The 17,693-nt window shown below is 37.5% G+C and overlaps 1 protein-coding gene across 16 annotated transcripts in view; it reads right to left on the reverse strand.

Moving 5' to 3' along the window:
* SUN1 (Sad1 and UNC84 domain containing 1) overlaps nt 1-17,693 on the reverse strand; it is a 33,167-nt gene that overhangs the window by 2,289 nt on the left and 13,185 nt on the right. For 9 of the 16 annotated variants that reach the window (XM_037382915.1, XM_037382913.1, XM_037382923.1 and 6 more), the window contains 19 exons: nt 14,809-15,003; nt 14,285-14,469; nt 13,183-13,209; nt 12,882-13,076; nt 11,336-11,458; nt 10,258-10,341; nt 9,830-9,940; nt 8,363-8,461; nt 7,615-7,708; nt 7,443-7,501; nt 6,120-6,265; nt 5,741-5,965; nt 5,148-5,234; nt 4,736-4,779; nt 3,558-3,693; nt 2,389-2,643; nt 1,785-1,869; nt 1,431-1,546; nt 807-974 (listed from right to left, as the gene is read on the reverse strand). In XM_037382915.1, coding sequence (XP_037238812.1) covers nt 807-974; nt 1,431-1,546; nt 1,785-1,869; nt 2,389-2,643; nt 3,558-3,693; nt 4,736-4,779; nt 5,148-5,234; nt 5,741-5,965; nt 6,120-6,265; nt 7,443-7,501; nt 7,615-7,708; nt 8,363-8,461; nt 9,830-9,940; nt 10,258-10,341; nt 11,336-11,458; nt 12,882-13,076; nt 13,183-13,209; nt 14,285-14,469; nt 14,809-15,003 — 2,434 coding nt within the window. Of the gene's footprint in view, nt 1-806; nt 975-1,430; nt 1,547-1,784; nt 1,870-2,388; nt 2,644-3,557; nt 3,694-4,735; nt 4,780-5,147; nt 5,235-5,740; nt 5,966-6,119; nt 6,266-7,442; nt 7,502-7,614; nt 7,709-8,362; nt 8,462-9,829; nt 9,941-10,257; nt 10,342-11,335; nt 11,459-12,881; nt 13,077-13,182; nt 13,210-14,284; nt 14,470-14,808; nt 15,004-17,693 lie in introns of those variants that run through there. The other 7 variants (XM_037382919.1, XM_037382922.1, XM_037382921.1 and 4 more) reach the window with 7 other exon arrangements.

Genomic DNA, 17,693 nt, shown 5'->3' on the forward strand with positions numbered 1-17,693 from the left:
CAGGATAAAGGTTTTTGCTTCCGTCAAATCTGAAATCCAATCAAAACCAGAAGCATGTCTGTTGAACCAAGTATCAACAGACAGCGCTCAGATCTGTCAAACCAGGATCAGAATGTTCCCCCTGTCACTTGATGCTTGTTCAGGCATGGCTCTGTACTTGAGTTTCCTGCACTGCAAATAGTTGTGCTATGTTTATACGTTTTCATGGTTAAACCCTTTAATTTCAATGGCAAAGCCACTATTATAGCATAGTGTACAATACAAACTGCTAACAACAAACAAGAATGAGAAAATATCAAGGTTATGAACAAGACAGAAGTCAAGATTCAGATGCTTGCAGATCATCTGACAGCTTAAGCATTTAAAAGAACTGGATAGAAAGTTCTCAGATGCCACAGCTATGCTGATATATAGCCTGTGGTGTTCTGTTTGGCTAACTGTGATGCTAGCTACAATCAATGTAAGAAAAGATTTAAATCACATCATAGATAAAGCAAACAGCCAAAATGGGGGCAGGGCGAGGATGGAACAGTTTGAGAAAACTATACCAAATTAAAAGCCACCATCTCCCTCCAAAAATGTTTACTACTATATAAAGCAAGAGAAAAGAAAAAACTCCCCCCAAATTAGTTTAACACTTCTTATTCCTAATCTCAAAGCTCATTAAAGAAGTGTAAGCAATTTTAAGAGCAATGACTGAAAAGGCTTATCTTTTTAGCTTTGCCCCCTCGTGTCATTCTTTTCCAAGCTAAGTAACACATCTTTTACACATACAAACATCAGCTTAAGTTCAGAGACAGACTTACATATACTGAAAAATTCTTAGGAGCACTGGTAATATTTCCTGTTGGTGAAAGTGTTTTTGGTATGTGTTCCACTGTAAAGGCAGTTGGATAGATCTTCATTGAAAGTTTAACTACAAGATATCCCGGTGACCCTCTGAAAGCCCAGCAGTTTCCTGGATGTATGTCCGGCTAGAGAGCAAGATGGGACACACCATAAGCGTTTTGTAATTATTTTTTTCGTAATAAGGAGTTGTAATGAATCCTGGATTATTATGGACAGTCTTAGGTAGCAAGTGGCAGAATATAATCCATTTGGTAGAACTCTTCAGAAAGACAGCATATCCACCTGAACTACCAGAAATGTTCTGAAGATCCACCTTGAGATTACTTCTAAACAGGAACCCTCCCAGTGCTCACTCTGCAGCAGTCCAATGCACCACCCAAGCCTCCTATAAGGGTCTTAATTTAGCCAGAGTAGGACTTCAGCAGTGCCCAGCAACCAGAAGAATCCCACTCTTGGGAACATAGTTCAAAGTACCCATGCCCCCCAGTATATTACAGACAAACATCCAGCATCCAAAAAACAATCCAAACCACTTAACACAAAATAACATTGCTGAATTTGTTTACTCAGCCTTTAATTACCTGAATTACCACTCTAGGAGACTGAGACATGTACCACAGAGGGATTCCAAAGAGGCTAAATAATGCTGTTTTGGTCTCATAGGTTTCAGAACAGCGAGTACTCACAATGCTGCCACCTAAATAAAGATGTATCAGGTTAGCAGAATTACTCATTTCTTCCTGAAGACTTTTAAGGCACAGATTTGTACAAAGAAAAAAACATTAAAAGGTATTGTTAGAGTCTAGTAGTTTTCTGGGGATACAATGCTTCTATCAAGTACAATGTTATTTTTAATGTGTCTTCATTTTAAGATCTTTAGTAAATACTACACAAATAACATGAGTAGTAAAAACAGTGTTTCCTCTCCTAGTTACCTCCAGATTCCAAGGCAAAATCCACCATACCAATCTTGTCTTGAGAGTACAGTTTCAGTGCATTGTTTACAATAATCTGTACTTGCTACAGATGTACACATAGAAGAAAAAGAGAATAAAAAGACAGATTTTAATATCAAGTGATAGAATTATTGATATATACACATCTATGAGATGCATCAAAAAGATTTAACACACAGTTCTGGGATGCTGCACTCCCATCACAAGTCTTTGAAAGCCTCAAGACAGAGGCCATTTTTAATGCATGGTTGTCTGTCTTAAAATACAAACTCCTACTGCATCTAGACTGGTGTTTTCTTCAGAAGTCACATTCTTTCCCTCACCTTCCCAAGACCCTGAGCTGCATTTATTTGGTATACTTGTTTCTTGGGAATTCTTGAATTTTCAAGATCACGTAATTTGAAAACACACATTCGCAACAACCAATGCTGTAAGAATACAATTGAGAAAAGAGTTTTCTGTATTTCTTCCCATTTCAATTAACATTCCTGACATCTCTTACAATCGTTACCATTTATACTGACAGGCATGCTCCACAAAATGCCTATGAAAGGACTCTTTACAGAACTTAAAACTCACTCACCGCTTCTGTGATTCCAGAAATCCCTGCATTAGTCACAGCATTTGTTACTACTTCAGATGTTAGTTTTTGGTTTGTAACAGACATATGGAGAGTAATATTCTTGAGGATTTGAAACTCTAGATCCTGCAGCAAAGTCTGCAGATCATTTTGGCTCACAAAATTGGACATAAGCCATTGGAGAAGCGATTCTGGAAAGTCTTCTTGTTGATCACCAAAAAGCATTAGCTTGACATATTCTTTGACCCATGCGTCTACCTAGTAGAAGCCATTAACAAATACAATAGAAATTACAAGTCTTTATAAAACATTAAATAACACTACATACTGTAACAGGCACATGTGAGATCAACATATACATGGAGCACTATACAGAAGCCTAGCTTTCACATGTGTTTTAACTACATTAACTTACACAGGAAAAGTAGACCAGTCAGGTGTGCAGAAGAACATACAGGAAACCTGGATGCTTCATCAGTTTGGTTGAACAAGACACACCTAATTAAGCCCGAGCAAACTATGCAGTATACATTAGTAAGTCTGACTAACACTTCAGAATAAAAAGTTTACTGCAACAGTTCAGAGAAGGCACTGTGGCAACTCTTAAGGGGAGCAGTGTACTTGTTAGGCCTAGTTAAGCAAGTTGGTTAATCACTCACTCATGGTATGCCTTAATTCCATACACAACAACTAGATCACATTTGAGCGTTATCAGAAGATGGTATTTTAATCAAGTTGATAATCTTGTATTAACACTTACTGTTGTATTTTGTTGACTACATTCTAGCCAGACCTTTTATAAATGGCTTTTAAAGAATTTAAGCGTGACTTTTTAATACAACGCTCAGACAGCAAACCTAACTTGCTTTTACATTGTTTCTTTTCCACAGGTTAGCAAAATACATCAGTAAGACCAGCAAAGTACTGTACACAGAGCTACTATCGCACTGTATCTTAAATGCAAAAAACCCCTGCCATTCTAGAAAACAAGTCATAAACTTTTGTCTATTCAAATGTTATGCACCAATGGAAAAGTTCACAGTACCACTACATAAAATGCTACCATTCTTTATGAGTACTGCCCCCGCCTTACTTACTGCACTGCATTTCAAGAAAGTTAGTGAACAAAACCAAGTAGTGAGAAGTTTTACTGGGACAGTTACAGAACCTACTTTTTCAGGAATGACATCCAGTTTCTCGCAACTTGTCTTCACACTTTCCCCAGTTAAGAGCTCTGATTTCATCTGAGTCAACTCTAGTTCCAGCTTTTTAATTCTGGACAAAAGCTGATTATGTTCATCATCATCTCTGATAAAAGCAAGGAGCAAATAATCAGCAAAGAGTAGTTTGAATTGTTCCATCAAATTCCAAAGGTGTGAGAATGTATTTGTTTAATACAAAGCGCTTTCTAGTTCCATTATTCACTGTGACAGACATTGTGAGCTTGCAGTTCCTTGAGAATGTTACTGAAGGGGTACTTAGGATTGATATAATCGAAGAAAAGTATTTTGCAGTTGTGGACAAACCCAGCAGTGATGACTTCAGAATATGACCAGGCTGACCATTAATAACTCAAACACATATAGAGATTTTGGGGAATTTAAGCGTTCTGGCAAACCAGTCAAACTTTATTTGCATGAGTTTGCCACTGGTTAAAGCAAGTTTCAGGCTACCTTACTTAAACCAGAGTAACTTTAGAGGCAGGTGTAGAGTTGAGCTTAAGTAGCAGGTCACAAACGACCAACATAGATCAGCATTCAGCACATGCTATGGAAAAAGGTAGCAGCCAGCCATCATTCTAAGGCCATTTTAAATTTAGATCTAATTTAAATGACAATTCACAAGTAAGTGTTTTTCCTCTTCCCAATGGGGAAACTACTTAATTAAGTGCTGCAGTTTTTGTCCTAGTATTACACAGTACATGAGTGGAAAGTAGTACAGCTGACAAGCAAGAGCTGAAGGTTAGACCTGATACAATTCAAGAATTTAAATATAAAGCCTATCAAAAGTAGTTACTGTATACTTCACTAAGAACCTGAAGAAAAATTCTAATGCACTTATAAGAGGATGAGAAGTCACTCGTTCTCCAGCACTATTACGAACAGCTTTCTCTAGTAAAAAAAAATAAAATAAAATGTAGGTTTGCTCACACACTTAAAGTGGGACTTGTGCCGATGTTCAGCACCACAGTTAAAGTCCAGTATAAGACAAATACTCTTGCTGATGATACAAACTCTTAAGGTTGGTTAACTGACAGAAAGGATTGTTATATTTCAAAGAAGAACATGCATATCCCCATCAGTTAGCATCAGGACTGAAAAAGCAAAATATATTTGAAAAGTGCTTATACCTCACTGGTTTTGCTTTGGCTGCGTCAAGCTCCTTCTGGATGTCCTAAAAAATACAAAAGTTAGTTTTAACATATACAAAGAAACACAAGTGACTGAAAAAAGAATAAATAATGTTAAATGAGAGATTCTAGCAACACTCATACAGGACTGTGTCCCCACACTTATGTTTGTGCCTCTGTAGAGTTAAGATTTTATTCCAAATAGAACCTGCCTCATTGGTCAAGTAGTAATTTTTAAGCTTTGGACTGAAACCCCCTCCAAGAAGGGGAGGCAAGAACACAAATTAATTTTGAGACTTAAAGAACTGTAGTAGCTAGAGTAAAACAAACCGGGGTTTGGGATAAAATAAACTAAGGGAGTTTTTGTTTGTTATCAATGGGTTACAATTAATACAAACAGAACTTTCAATACCTTGGATTCAGTAGAGAGTTTTCCAAGAAGCTCTTCCAGTGTCAGGATGCGCAACTGATGTTCTTTATGTAAAGCCAGGAAGTCAGTCTTGAAAAGAAGGGGAAGAAAAAGGTGTTGTATTTTCTTTTGGAGTACAAAAAGCAGAAATGATATTTTCTACAAAGCCTAATTTTAATTTAATTCTGTGAGTGCTTAAAGTGATTTATCCTATAGGTAGTGTGAGAAATTATAGAATCTGTAATACATATGAAGACCAGATTCAGCAGTAGTAGGGGTTATACAGAGGGAAGTTTACCACAAACCCCCTTCTTTGTTACCAGTCCTTCCAATAGTCTTCTTTCTCTGTATGAAAACAGCATTAAGTCCAGCTGCTTTTCAGAAATGTAAGATTCTACTTTAGACCACCTATCCGGAATTAATTCTTGTCAGCAATACCAAAGGAGAAACAAACGCCACTGACTACTCCCTGGAACTTACTACCTATCAGTTAACTCTGTAACAGGAAAAGAATCCTAGAGTCAAATTGCTAATAGTCTGCATTATTAAAACAGAATAATTATATCAGTATCAAAAACCATCAATAACTGTCTTACCTTTTCCTCCAGTTCCTTGTCTTTAAGATGCTGACCCACCACATTTTTAATTAGCTTCAGTGTTTCACTTTTGTCGCTCATCTGGGCAACCTGATCTTGAAGATTACGAAGTAGAAGCAAAACTTTGCTATATTCTTCATCACTGTGATGGCATCTGTCAGACATGAATGCTACCTGCTTCTCCAGCTGACTTATACGACCAGCATCAAAGACAGTCATGGTATCCTAAGGTATGAAGATATTTTTAAAATATATAAAAATCAAGACATTTATTTACATGACTCTTGTGTATCAAGTAGTTATTGCAAAATATTGAAGACATGGGAGTTAAGAGGTCTTGAAAGATATGGAAGGTCTTCCCTAGATGGCTTGCTCTTACCTTTGTGCAACCTCCAGAGTGAGAAGAATCAGCCTGCGGTTCAGGAAGATGAGTGTAGTCATCTGTTCTCCCTATTCTGTCAGTTCTTGTCCAGCTCAATGAAGGTAATAATGAAATGGAGCCACCAAACCCCCAGAACCCTATACCTGGATCAGAAACAAAAAGCACAAAATCTCCCTTACGACTGCTTATATCTAGAAATAGTCATCTTAAGGACACAAGCTACCTTAAGTTTGCAAGGTAGATGTCACACAATGGACACTACTCCAGTCTAAATGACTATCAGCATGATCCAGCTTGAAAATTAAGTCCAGAACTCAAGACTCTTAGGGAACATCCGTCAGTACCACTCACACAGTCATAAGGCAAGCAACTTGTGCTTATATATCATGATATAGCCTAATTCTCACACCACTGCTTCCCTGGAACCTAGATCTCATTTATTGATTAAGACAAGCCTTGCTCACTGAAGGCAGATGTAAATACTGATTTTTATCTCAATGGAAAATATCCTGCCTTATACCCTACTTACCACATTGCACAGTATCTAATAAAAGTTGGAGGAAACTTAGGCTTCCGTGGAAACAATCTAGCATTTCAGAAAGATTCCACTTATTTTTGCAGTATCTTAGTGAGAAGTAGCAGTATTTTCTACACAGGGTAACTTCTCCCTTTCTTATTCTCCCTAGTACAGAGGATTTTGAATGTCCACTGTAAGTTTCTGAGAAGCTTCATCTTCTCCCCAAAGTAGCTACAAGTTATTCAGGACATGCCAAGACATGAAACTGCTTTTCAGAAATGGCCCAGCACTTTTGGTAAATATTTTAAACTGAGTTTGTTTGTTTCAAAGTAGACAGCTGGCCTGGAACACTGTCAACTAACTAGTCTGAATAGCAGTATTTTAAGCAACTAAAGTATGCGCTAGAGCAAAGGAAAAACTTAAGATCGGTAGAAGAACTTAACCACACCTACACGGAGATTGACAATAATCAAAGCAATGAATACACAGCCTACTCTTTCTGACATCATTGCTATTCTTACAAAGGAAGGCAAGAGAAAATTACTTCAGTGCATTTACTTACTCACCCACGCTCTGTCTAAAGAGCCCTATGAAATTAATTCAAGAGTATTTCTTTCACAGCAAGGTGAAAGCTCACTGACTTGTCAGTACTTTGAAAGGTTCAGTTACTGCCCTGCTCCCAAACTTGCTCTTTTTTGCTTCTGCATCTTCTTCATAAACCAGAAGTTCAACTACAAATGCTACTTTGGAACAACTCTAGTAAAGATACACCAATTTGTACTATAACTAAACAATTCCCATACCTAGTAGAAAAAGGAGTGGGATAAGAAACAGTAGCAGCTTGTAGGTCTTCGGAAGGCATCTAGAGAAAGAGAGAGGAAAGTTTAAAAGAAAAAAAATACATCACATGCTATTGTTTTATAAACATGACTGAGTAAATAATTGGCTCACAACATTTTTTCAAAGGATACACACCTTTTTAGAAGAACCACCTTGAGCAAAGACATCAGAGTAACAAGTTGATACCACCTAGTTCTAAGCAAACTGAACATGCCAGAAGCTGCCCTCCCTAGAAAACAAAAAGTGGTAGTGTGAAATGTAATTACTGCGGCACACATTCAACGAAGCCAAGCAGAGGGACATGCAACTGTGGACAAGAATACATTGCACGGCAGAGAAATGCATGAGTACAGGCAACACATGCAGCTTACTAACATCTAGATATCACAAGTATGACAGCTTTATAACATCAGCTACTCACAAAACCAACAGCCATGCAAAAAAAGGAAAATGCTCATCTGTTATAACAATGCTATCTTGCTGGAAAGTCAGTGTTAGTGCTTGAATTAAAAGTTACCATGCACTGAAGACCTCAGTATGTTTCAACAAATGCACAGATTAGCAGCATCAGTTTTTGCTAAGAGAAGTACTAGGATAGGAAGTGACTACCAAACACACCCCATTATTCTTGACACCCCACATTTTGTACTAATCACGCACTAATTCCCTCATGAAATAGTCTGGTTAGTCTCCCATTATGCCTGTGAACAGAAATATACCCTCTCATTAAGCATATTTTGGTCAATAAAGTGAAGTAGCACATGCATATCAAGATACAAAAGCTATGGCATAAACATAGCTGAATTAGTGCAAGCCACATACTGCAGATTCCTAGTTTGTCAAGAAGAACAGGCAATGCACACACACAGATTAGGATAGTAACCTGGAGAAAGAATGGCCAGCCAAAGTAGAGACAACACCTTCTGAGAAACAAGCCATCCCGTTGCTCCCACTGTTCGCAACACGTGAAGCATAAAGTAACCTAGATCATAACAAATTAACTCTATGTGGTAACATACATAGATGCGCTTAAGATTCTTTTGCAGTATGCATTAAAAGACTCAATCCCCTGCCCATTATGTGTTCTGCATAATTTTAAACCATACCTTCCAGTAATCTACAAACTTGGTTCTTCACAATTTAAAAGCAAAGCCAGCCACTAATAAATATGAAGCCAAGTAAAACCATGACAATTTAGAAACAAAATTCTCATGTATACACAGGATGAACAGCATCTGTGCAGTTAGAATATCACTTTTCCAAAATTAACAGAGTTTACGTTCTGTAGCACGTTTAACAATGCCATGCTAAGCATAATAAAGAATAGCAAAAAAAGTTCTACCATAAAAGTTTTAAGCACATCATTACTTTAAAAGCATCTTATTTGTTCCAAATTATACATGGACTTTGTTATCCAGGTTCATGTGTAGAAGAAGGAACAATAAAATTTTTAAAATCCTAGTGAAAGAATTCAATAATGATGCCTATGAAATATTAATAATAGAAAGCATTTCCTACTAGAACTTACAAGCAGTAAATTTTCATTAAACTGAATGTTCCCAAGACTCTTCAGTATGTCAGTTTTGCATGTGTTAAAAAAAACCAAAACCAGAGTACAGTGGGCTGTAACCTAAAGCCCACTGAAGCCAACAATTACTATATCCAAGACTACAACTGTTTGTTCTACAGAACAAACTAGGTAGCATACATTTAGAAAATAATCCTACAGTTTTAGATTAACCCAGACATATTTGCTAATCTGAGGGATTATAGATATACCAACCCAATATTTTGCAAAGCATTTAGGTGACTCGTGTCTCAAATCATTTTCCTTTGCTGAATAAAGAGCACTCAACAGATTCTTGATGCCTCTGTCATTCAAGCTAGGGAACGCCCATCTCACAAGGAAGATTCTATCCCTATATAAGATTCCTGTAAAAATTAACTATCACTAGAACAAAAATAAAATGTTAAAGCCCCTTTATTTGAATAATCTGCATACCAATACCTCATACCTTGCTTTCATTTAAAGGCAGTTTTTCAACCTATCAAGCTTACAGATTTGCCCGAAGTGCAATAAATTAACAATCTGACTTGTCCTTTCTAACATTCAGGGTGCATGCTGTCTCCATACCTTGCTTTTACTAATAGGTAAGCAGTCTGCCAAGCTTGTACAAAAGCCAGTATCAAAGCAAGAAGTCAAAAAGGTGTTAATTTTATAGACACTTTACACTTTTAATCTACTTTAGGGAGAGGTGAAGGTAGAAAAAAAACACAAAACATTATGTATGATTAACATCATGAGATTGCAATGCAAAATAAAAGCAAAAGAAAAAAGGTCCAAGTCAACCTGCATAAGAAAAGGTGTGCCAAATGGTCCTTGCTACCCTTTTAGCCCATGAGGATTGCATGTGGTCTGTGGTGTATATTTCAAGATGTTTCTTCCCCTTACAGTCATCACCTGTTGGTTATGGTAACAGTCAATTAATGGGACAAAGCCAGGACCAAATCAAGATTGTCACAAGATAGCTTGAACAATTCTATTTCATAGTATCAGTTATCAAACCACAAAACACTAAGCAAACTTCAGTGGAACAAAACTTCTTGCTGACATACTCCAGTACACCAGGCAATCACCATTCTTCCCCCTACATCTAAGTTGCAAAACAAACATCTACTTTGTAGCTTCCAAAGCATCATGGGGCATCTGGTATTACATTACAGCAACAACCTGTGGTACAACCAAGGCTAAAAGACAACATCAATCATTACACTTACATATTGATTCCTCATTTACACCAAGATGGCTATCTTCTCTGTAAAACTCCTTTACATTCATGCTTCCACAGTAGTCTGAGTTAGCTGCAACACATTCAAAAAGCATACAACGAATGCAGTTCTCAAATTCAAAGCCTTTTCTATGGGCATATTTTAGCTAAAACTGGCTTGGTTCACAATTAAAGCCAGGTTACTCGCAGAAAACCTGAAATATTATCAAGGAAGAAGCCTACTGTGTGCAACTACTTTTTCTTGTTTAAATAACAGGGGGCTTTTTGGTATTTAATATTCTGGTTCTTTTCATAGCAAAGTTCGTCAAAAACCCGCACACCCTAAGTAACAACACGTCAAATCTTGAGTCCCTATTCCCATCATTCTGTCAAAATGGCCAACCCTTACATCTTTGTGTTGGTTTTATCAGAGATCTTAAAAGACAGAAGAGAACATTTGCAAGTAGCAAGGCAACAAGGCAGAAAGAATGGGAGAGACCAAAGTTTTATTGGCACAGAAAAATCAGTTATCTGCTGCCTATGGCAGTTTATCTTCACTCGTACAGTATGTATTATGGAAGAGAAAGCACCAAAGAAGAATCAAAATGTTTTCAGGGAAAACAAGATGTGCTTTAGAGTAGCGCAGTGATGATGGCAGTTTTAGTTTTGCAAGAACAGATCTAATCAAGTCATAAGTGCACAGTAGGCTTTAACGTAACAAGACAGTCAAAACTAAAAGACATGGAAAAATTAGGATTGACACTAGCACACTGAACAGGTTTTAAAAATCAACTTAAGTTTCTTAATTTAAACGTTACCTTCTACCACTTCCTAGTAAAAACCAACATGTGAATCTTAACTATAACATATCTCTCATACATTAATCTTGATACTTCCAAAACAGGGAAAGTATGAAAAGGGTAGCACAACTGAGATGAAGAGTAAGAGAGGGAGAAAGACAGGAGCCAGCCAAAAGACTAGAAGAAAAAGAGCACCATAGTGCTGAAGATGAAGTCTGTAAGAAAAAGCCCAGCAATATACACACATTAGCTTTGTGTGGAGACCAAGGAAGACAACTGAAAAGGTACCTTTAAATTCATAACCCAGCTTCAGCAAAACCATTTGAAATAGTTGCACTAACAGTGATGCAAAAGATGCCGTAGCATGTTTGACCGATCGTAGAATCTTACTCATGTAGAAATAGGCTCCTCCTAATGAAAAAAAGTGTGAATACAAATCATTCACCTACATAAAGATGTACTTCTATTCCATGGTGGTTATTAGCTTATGGAAGAATGAGGACAAAGCATGGAAAGCCTTTGTTTAGCCAGGAATATAAGTCTGGATGTATTATGTATTACAGCAAAGCTTTCCTAAGAACTACACATCCTAGGGAAACTACCTTCAAGACAGAATGTATGACTTCAGCAAGAATACCTTTTCTTAGTGAGAACTAAGAACTCTAAACAGCTTACAGAACTCAGGATTTCTCGATGTGAGCTGTAGGTACTGACTTGGTGAGTCAGAGCTCCAAAGAGACAAACTACATTCTTATTTTGGATTTAAAAGGGTGAGGACATTTCCCCTTCTCTGCCTTTATACTGGAGAAAGTTACTACAGTGGTCTGCCTCAAGGGCTAGACACACACACACACTTCTTCAGAGCCATGGGTACAAAGCTACAATCCACCATACTGCTGCTTTCCTAGAATCAGCCATACTCCAAACACCTGCCATGATTATGTTCTTTTCCTGCCCCTTCAAGTTTAATCCAAACTGCTGCACTAAAGCTCCAAGCAATGTACAAAGATTAATTCCTTGGAAAACTCTCATACGTGAATACAAAACTCAGGAGCACAGAAAACATTTTTCATGCAGTGCCACTTTAATAGTTTATTATGCCAAGCCAAAAGAATTCCTACCTGTGCTACATGTTATCCAAAAAGAAATATTTGCCTCAAAGCATTTAAAGTCACACCTTATAGTTCAAACAAACTGACTTGCTACTGAAAATGTACTTCATTCAGGAATAAGACACCTACAGAATCCCAGAACTGGTTCCTTTCTAATTCAAAGATGCTCAAGAAACAACTTCTTCATGGTAACTGAGGACTACCAACAATCAGGAAATTCAAGACACTATGCACGTGGCAGAAGGCATAGCCAAGACACCGAGGACAAGATTGCCTTAGAAAGGCAGAACCTTTTTTTACAGCAGATTCATTTGGTTTTGAGCTTTAGGAACATAGTCACTAGGAAGTATATTTGGAATCATATGTGTGACAGACACAGATAGATCTGATACCAGATTAGGAGACTCATGATTAGTGCTGCTTGTAACCACCCATTGTGTTCCAAATCAGTCTGGAAAAGTAACTTCTTAAGATATGACAGCATCTTCACTTTGAAATGTTTAATTCCTACAGCAGCATTGAAAAAAAGTTGATAATCATATATCAGAAGATGACAAGTACATAAAGTTTCAACTGACACAGAAAAAGGTATTTCATATAAGCTGATACCTAGAATTTAGTTATTGCTAAATTTAGCAGGGCAGAAAAAGTGCTTGAATGGAAAATGCATCAACTGTATACCATCCTGCTATCCAGATAAAACACAAGAGAAAGTAACTTACTATATGCGTGTTTCCTGCTCCGATCCCTAGAGTAAATTGTGGAAGATGGCACAGGAGAAGCTGAGTGTGCTGTGAGAACCTCCTTTCGTTCAGAAAGCATGCTGCAGCCACTGCAAGTGTAGCCATTGATCATTGAGGTCTCTGCTTCTGTTGTTGCTACATCACCATTTCCCTGTATTGGTGCAGCATCACTGACTAGCAAAGCAAGAGTAAAAAACATTCAGTGCCTTGACATCAGTACTGCCATCACTAGTTACCATTAAATAGAATGCATCTGGAAGGAAAAGGGAAGTGTAGTTACCTTTAGGGTCACCTTCCTCATCAAGACCTTCAAAAGAAAAAGAAAAGAAAATTGTTCCCAAGTCCTGTAATCACCTATATCTGACATGAACTCAAATTAGAAGTCCCACTAATTTTAAGACTGCAAATAAAAGCCACTTTATGATTAGCATTTAATATATTTTGCAGTCTACTATATGACTAGACCCATCTATTCATACATTAATGTAGCAGGACCACAGTTAGTAAAAAGCATTCTACCAAGGAAGCAGCAGACAAAATAACATGAATGACAACCACACCTTTTCTTAGCTGCCATGTGACTTTAAAGCAGCTAATTACAAAGCTGACGCTGTTTCTGTTGCTTGGTAACTACTTTGGTACTACTGTATTTTAAGATCCTGTTTTAAGAGCCAGGTAATCTAAAGTTTAGAATGCATTCTTCTAAGATTGAAACAATTCTTTACATTAGGACTCCGGGAAGGTCACGAGCATACTGACTAGAAAAAAAATAGTCTGAATTGGGAGATATACTAAGTTGTTGATCATCTCCTATTTTCCCCTTGAATGAAGAAAGCAGGTTCCAGAAAAGTATACTTGTATATACTTGCAAAACCAAACCAGCCAGCCACACACAAAAGTCCTCTCAGGAAATCCTGAAGTGCCACCAATTTGAAACTTTCAGATTAAGGTATGTTAACTCAAAACATGCTTCTGCCTATAAACAAACAAGAAAATGCTTTTCCTCTGGCTTTTCAAAGACCATTCTTTAACTACAGTGCTGTACGCACATTTTGAAGAAAGCAATGACAAGAGATAAATACTTCCATACAATTTTGTGATGCAACACCATGGATTGTATGTGTTTGCCTGGCATATTAACCTGACTGTGCAACACATCCTAATCATTTACTGGCATAGTCGACAAGTTTACACTCTGGACGGTGAATTTACAGTAGGCATCTTAGCAAGCAGATATCTGCTACAAAAGTGTAAGTACATGCACATGTTTGGGGGCAGGATGGAAAAATGGGTGGGGAAAAGAGAGATGCAAACATCCATTTATATACACGAAACCAAACAGTTTTCACAATTTGATACAAGGAATAGCAGTCATTGCTTACCCCAGAAATGACCAACTTCTGTCCGCTCTTGAATCAAAGATTCATCCAATACATCCATTGATGAGTCACCGGCATGGCTATTGAAACTGCTTTGGCTAAAAATGGAAGAGCTGGATAGAGTTCTCCTTGGCGTTTGTCTTGCACTGCCAGATCGTTTATTTGTACTTCTGTGTTGCTTTGCCATCCTAGGAAACAAAGCAAAGTAAGACACAGAACTAAAGATGAAAATTTCTGTTTGTCTCTCATTTTATTAAATGAATAAACAGTCAAGGTATTTCAACACTGATGTGACTAGACAGACCAAATCAGGCTTAAAAGAAAATCCTCACCGTCAAGCACCTACACTTTTACAAGGAGTTCACTAAAAAACACATGCTGAACATAATTTTCATAATTTTCAAAGCAGTCAACACTGAGAACAAAGAATAAGACAGTAGGTAACCTGTGTTCATACTATTGTGATCAAACAGGAAGTCTCAAGACTCAAACCAAATAAATTAACTTGTGATGATAAAAATGCTTACTTGGAAGAATGTTCTCTGAAACTAAAGTTTCCGGCATAAGAGCTGTCACGAAGGGCATCATTTTGTGCCTCCTCTGATTTACTAAATCCTGCAGCAGCTAACCGTAAACTACGCCGTGACATCCTTGGTGAATCAAATACTGGATCTATTTTATTTTCAGTCTCAAAGTCCAAAGCAGATGAAGAGTAACTTGAGCTGCAGCAAAATAAGAACAGTAAAGTTAATAGGGGAATTTTCTCTTTAAACTTGGTAACAAACATGCCCTTCAAGCTAGTCTTAAGTTTTCCACTAAAAGCAGTTTATTCAGGGTTATGGAGCAATTCTCATAAGGTATGCCATGTAACCCAAATAATTCAGCAGTATGTAGATATTCCAGGTTCTCTTAAGCAATCTGTATTGCAAGTTTAACGACTGAAAGCAAATCACAGTTAGAAAGAAACAGCCACCATGGAAACCACATTTGAAGTTTAGCCAGAGCAAGCACTCATTACACAGCCTAGTTCTTTTGGGACCAGTTTGAGAGAGGAAGCCATTCATGCCAGTTTCTTCACCACGCCTAGCAGCAAATTAAAAATCATGACGCACTCTAAGTTACAGGGGAAAGATTCATTTTTAATCAAAATATTTGTTTATTTTTTGCCAGTTCCTTGTTTCGAGAACCAAAGATCCACATGCCGCACTACTCTGAACTTCCATCTCCCAACAAGTAGTAACTTCCCCCCCTTCAGGATACTTAAAAACTTCCCTATGTTAGCTATATTAGTTTAACTATCCTTACTTTAAAAAGTGTGTTTAAAACATTTTTTTAACTTCACACAAATCATCAGAAATATTTAACTCTGAACAAATAAAATTATGTTTAGAGTCTTTAATCTGTTTTTCTCTGGTTTATCCTACAGAGGCAAGTTTACATGTAGACAAGCTTCACATCATCAGCCCAGGAACCCAACACTTGGCGCTCTCAGAACCTCCACGGAAACTTAGAATGGAGAGGAAGCAGCAACACAAGGCACACACAAACAGATTGAACAGGAGCCAGTAAAAAACACATTTACTAAAACAGAAGTTTAGCCTAAAGCAGAATACTCATACTTACAATCAAAGCAAACATTCAGTCATGGAACTGAAAGCCCAGCTTGTTGTTAAGGGGTATCGTGCAGCAACATTATTGTGCAGCAGGAGGCCAAGTTCTAGAACCACTCAGCACCCAAAGTCTGAGCACAGCTTAAGACAAACCTAGCACACATTACCGTATACATTATATTTATTAATCCTTGCTTACATTTGGGTGGAAGGGGGAGAAGAAATAAGACAGAAGCCTCCTCACACGAAAACAGATTTAGCCTACATCTAGTCAGGTACAGAAGGATATAATTTTTACAGTTTTCAAAAATATTTAATTTAGCTTGCATTCTGACAGATGTGACGTGAGAACATGGGTTAAATACGGCTCCTCCTGTTGTTCATTCTGAAAGGGTCGGAGTCACAATAGTTTACTATTAAGTCCCTCCCTAAACAGTTGCTTCAGAACTCAGTTTAGCTATTTACACTTGTACTACGCATTTGCTTTCACTCTTCTTCACCCAATGTTTCTTACTGATACTCAATTCACAAGAACACAAAGTACATAGGACAAGCTAACAGCTGTGACCAGCCTCAATTTGTTTCTGTTTATGAACACTTGCTGTTATGAAGTAACTCAGTGAGCACTTATACCAATTTGGGTTGAATACGTATCTTGGAATCAGGCTCTACTAACTAAAAAAAGAATGGACTCTTTTCCTCTTAAAAAAAAAAAAATGGGTTTCTTTCTTGCTTATGCAGGGTAATAATTATTTTCACACTGAATGTGAATTATCTGTCCTCTGTAAGCAGGACAGTATCTGGAAGTCTCCTAACTTGCCATCTCACTTTCCATACTTTGGAAAGCAGCCTTCTTTCTTCTACAGAAAAGACTACAGCAAACAAAAACCCCTGTCTTTCCTTTCACAGGACAGAAATAAACCTGTATGTTTATGATAATTCTATTCAATACATATGGCTAACCAAAAAAACAACTCAAAGATGAGATGCAATTAGCCTACACTCCTAGATAACTTGCACAAACAGTGCAGACTCTGGTTCCTTCCCCTGACAAAACAGCTCCCATGGCAGCTGGCAGATCTGCTGACGGGATCTGGTCTTACATTTCCAGCTTCCTAGCTATTACCTTGATACCTCCTTCACATGATGTCTACAGGATAAGACTGTCCTAAACTTCAATGAGTTAATTTTCAAGTTATATACTTATAACTGGAATGAGAATGAGGTCTGCAGATATTAGCACGCCTATAGCTTTGCCTGGAGGACCTTAAGTGTAATTTAATTTATAAGTATTCCTTGGAATGAAATGGGCATTAATGTTCTTGATTATTCAAGATAGCAACAGATTAATGCAGTACACCTAGAGAACTACAGCTAAACAGATGTCTCCTAACAAGGACGTAGACATATGATTAGTATCCAAGTGCTCATATGCGTTCTGACCAGGGCATTACTTATATAAACCGCAGAAGGCCACTACCTTGAGTCATTTAGCTATTACTTCAATCAGTCCCAGAACATATATAAAAACCCCAAAGGATTTTATTCAACTGTTTTGCAGAAAGTTACATCCCGATTTAGTGTCTGACATGGGGGGGGGGCCGGTGGTGTGGTGTGCGTGTCAAACCAAATTCTTATCCAATTAAATCATATTTGTGAAAAGAAAGAAGTGTTAAAGGGACCCAAATTGACAAAAACAACTCAAAGGATGACAGTGACTAAAAAGAAAGATTAGCCTGAAAAGGGGGTGTAAGTTATATGTTGGTAAGTGGGTGAGATTCACAAGTTTGACTTGCATTTTG

The sequence above is a fragment of the Falco rusticolus genome, chromosome 4 (genome assembly GCF_015220075.1).
Source record: "Falco rusticolus isolate bFalRus1 chromosome 4, bFalRus1.pri, whole genome shotgun sequence".
Classification (NCBI taxonomy): domain Eukaryota; kingdom Metazoa; phylum Chordata; class Aves; order Falconiformes; family Falconidae; genus Falco; species Falco rusticolus.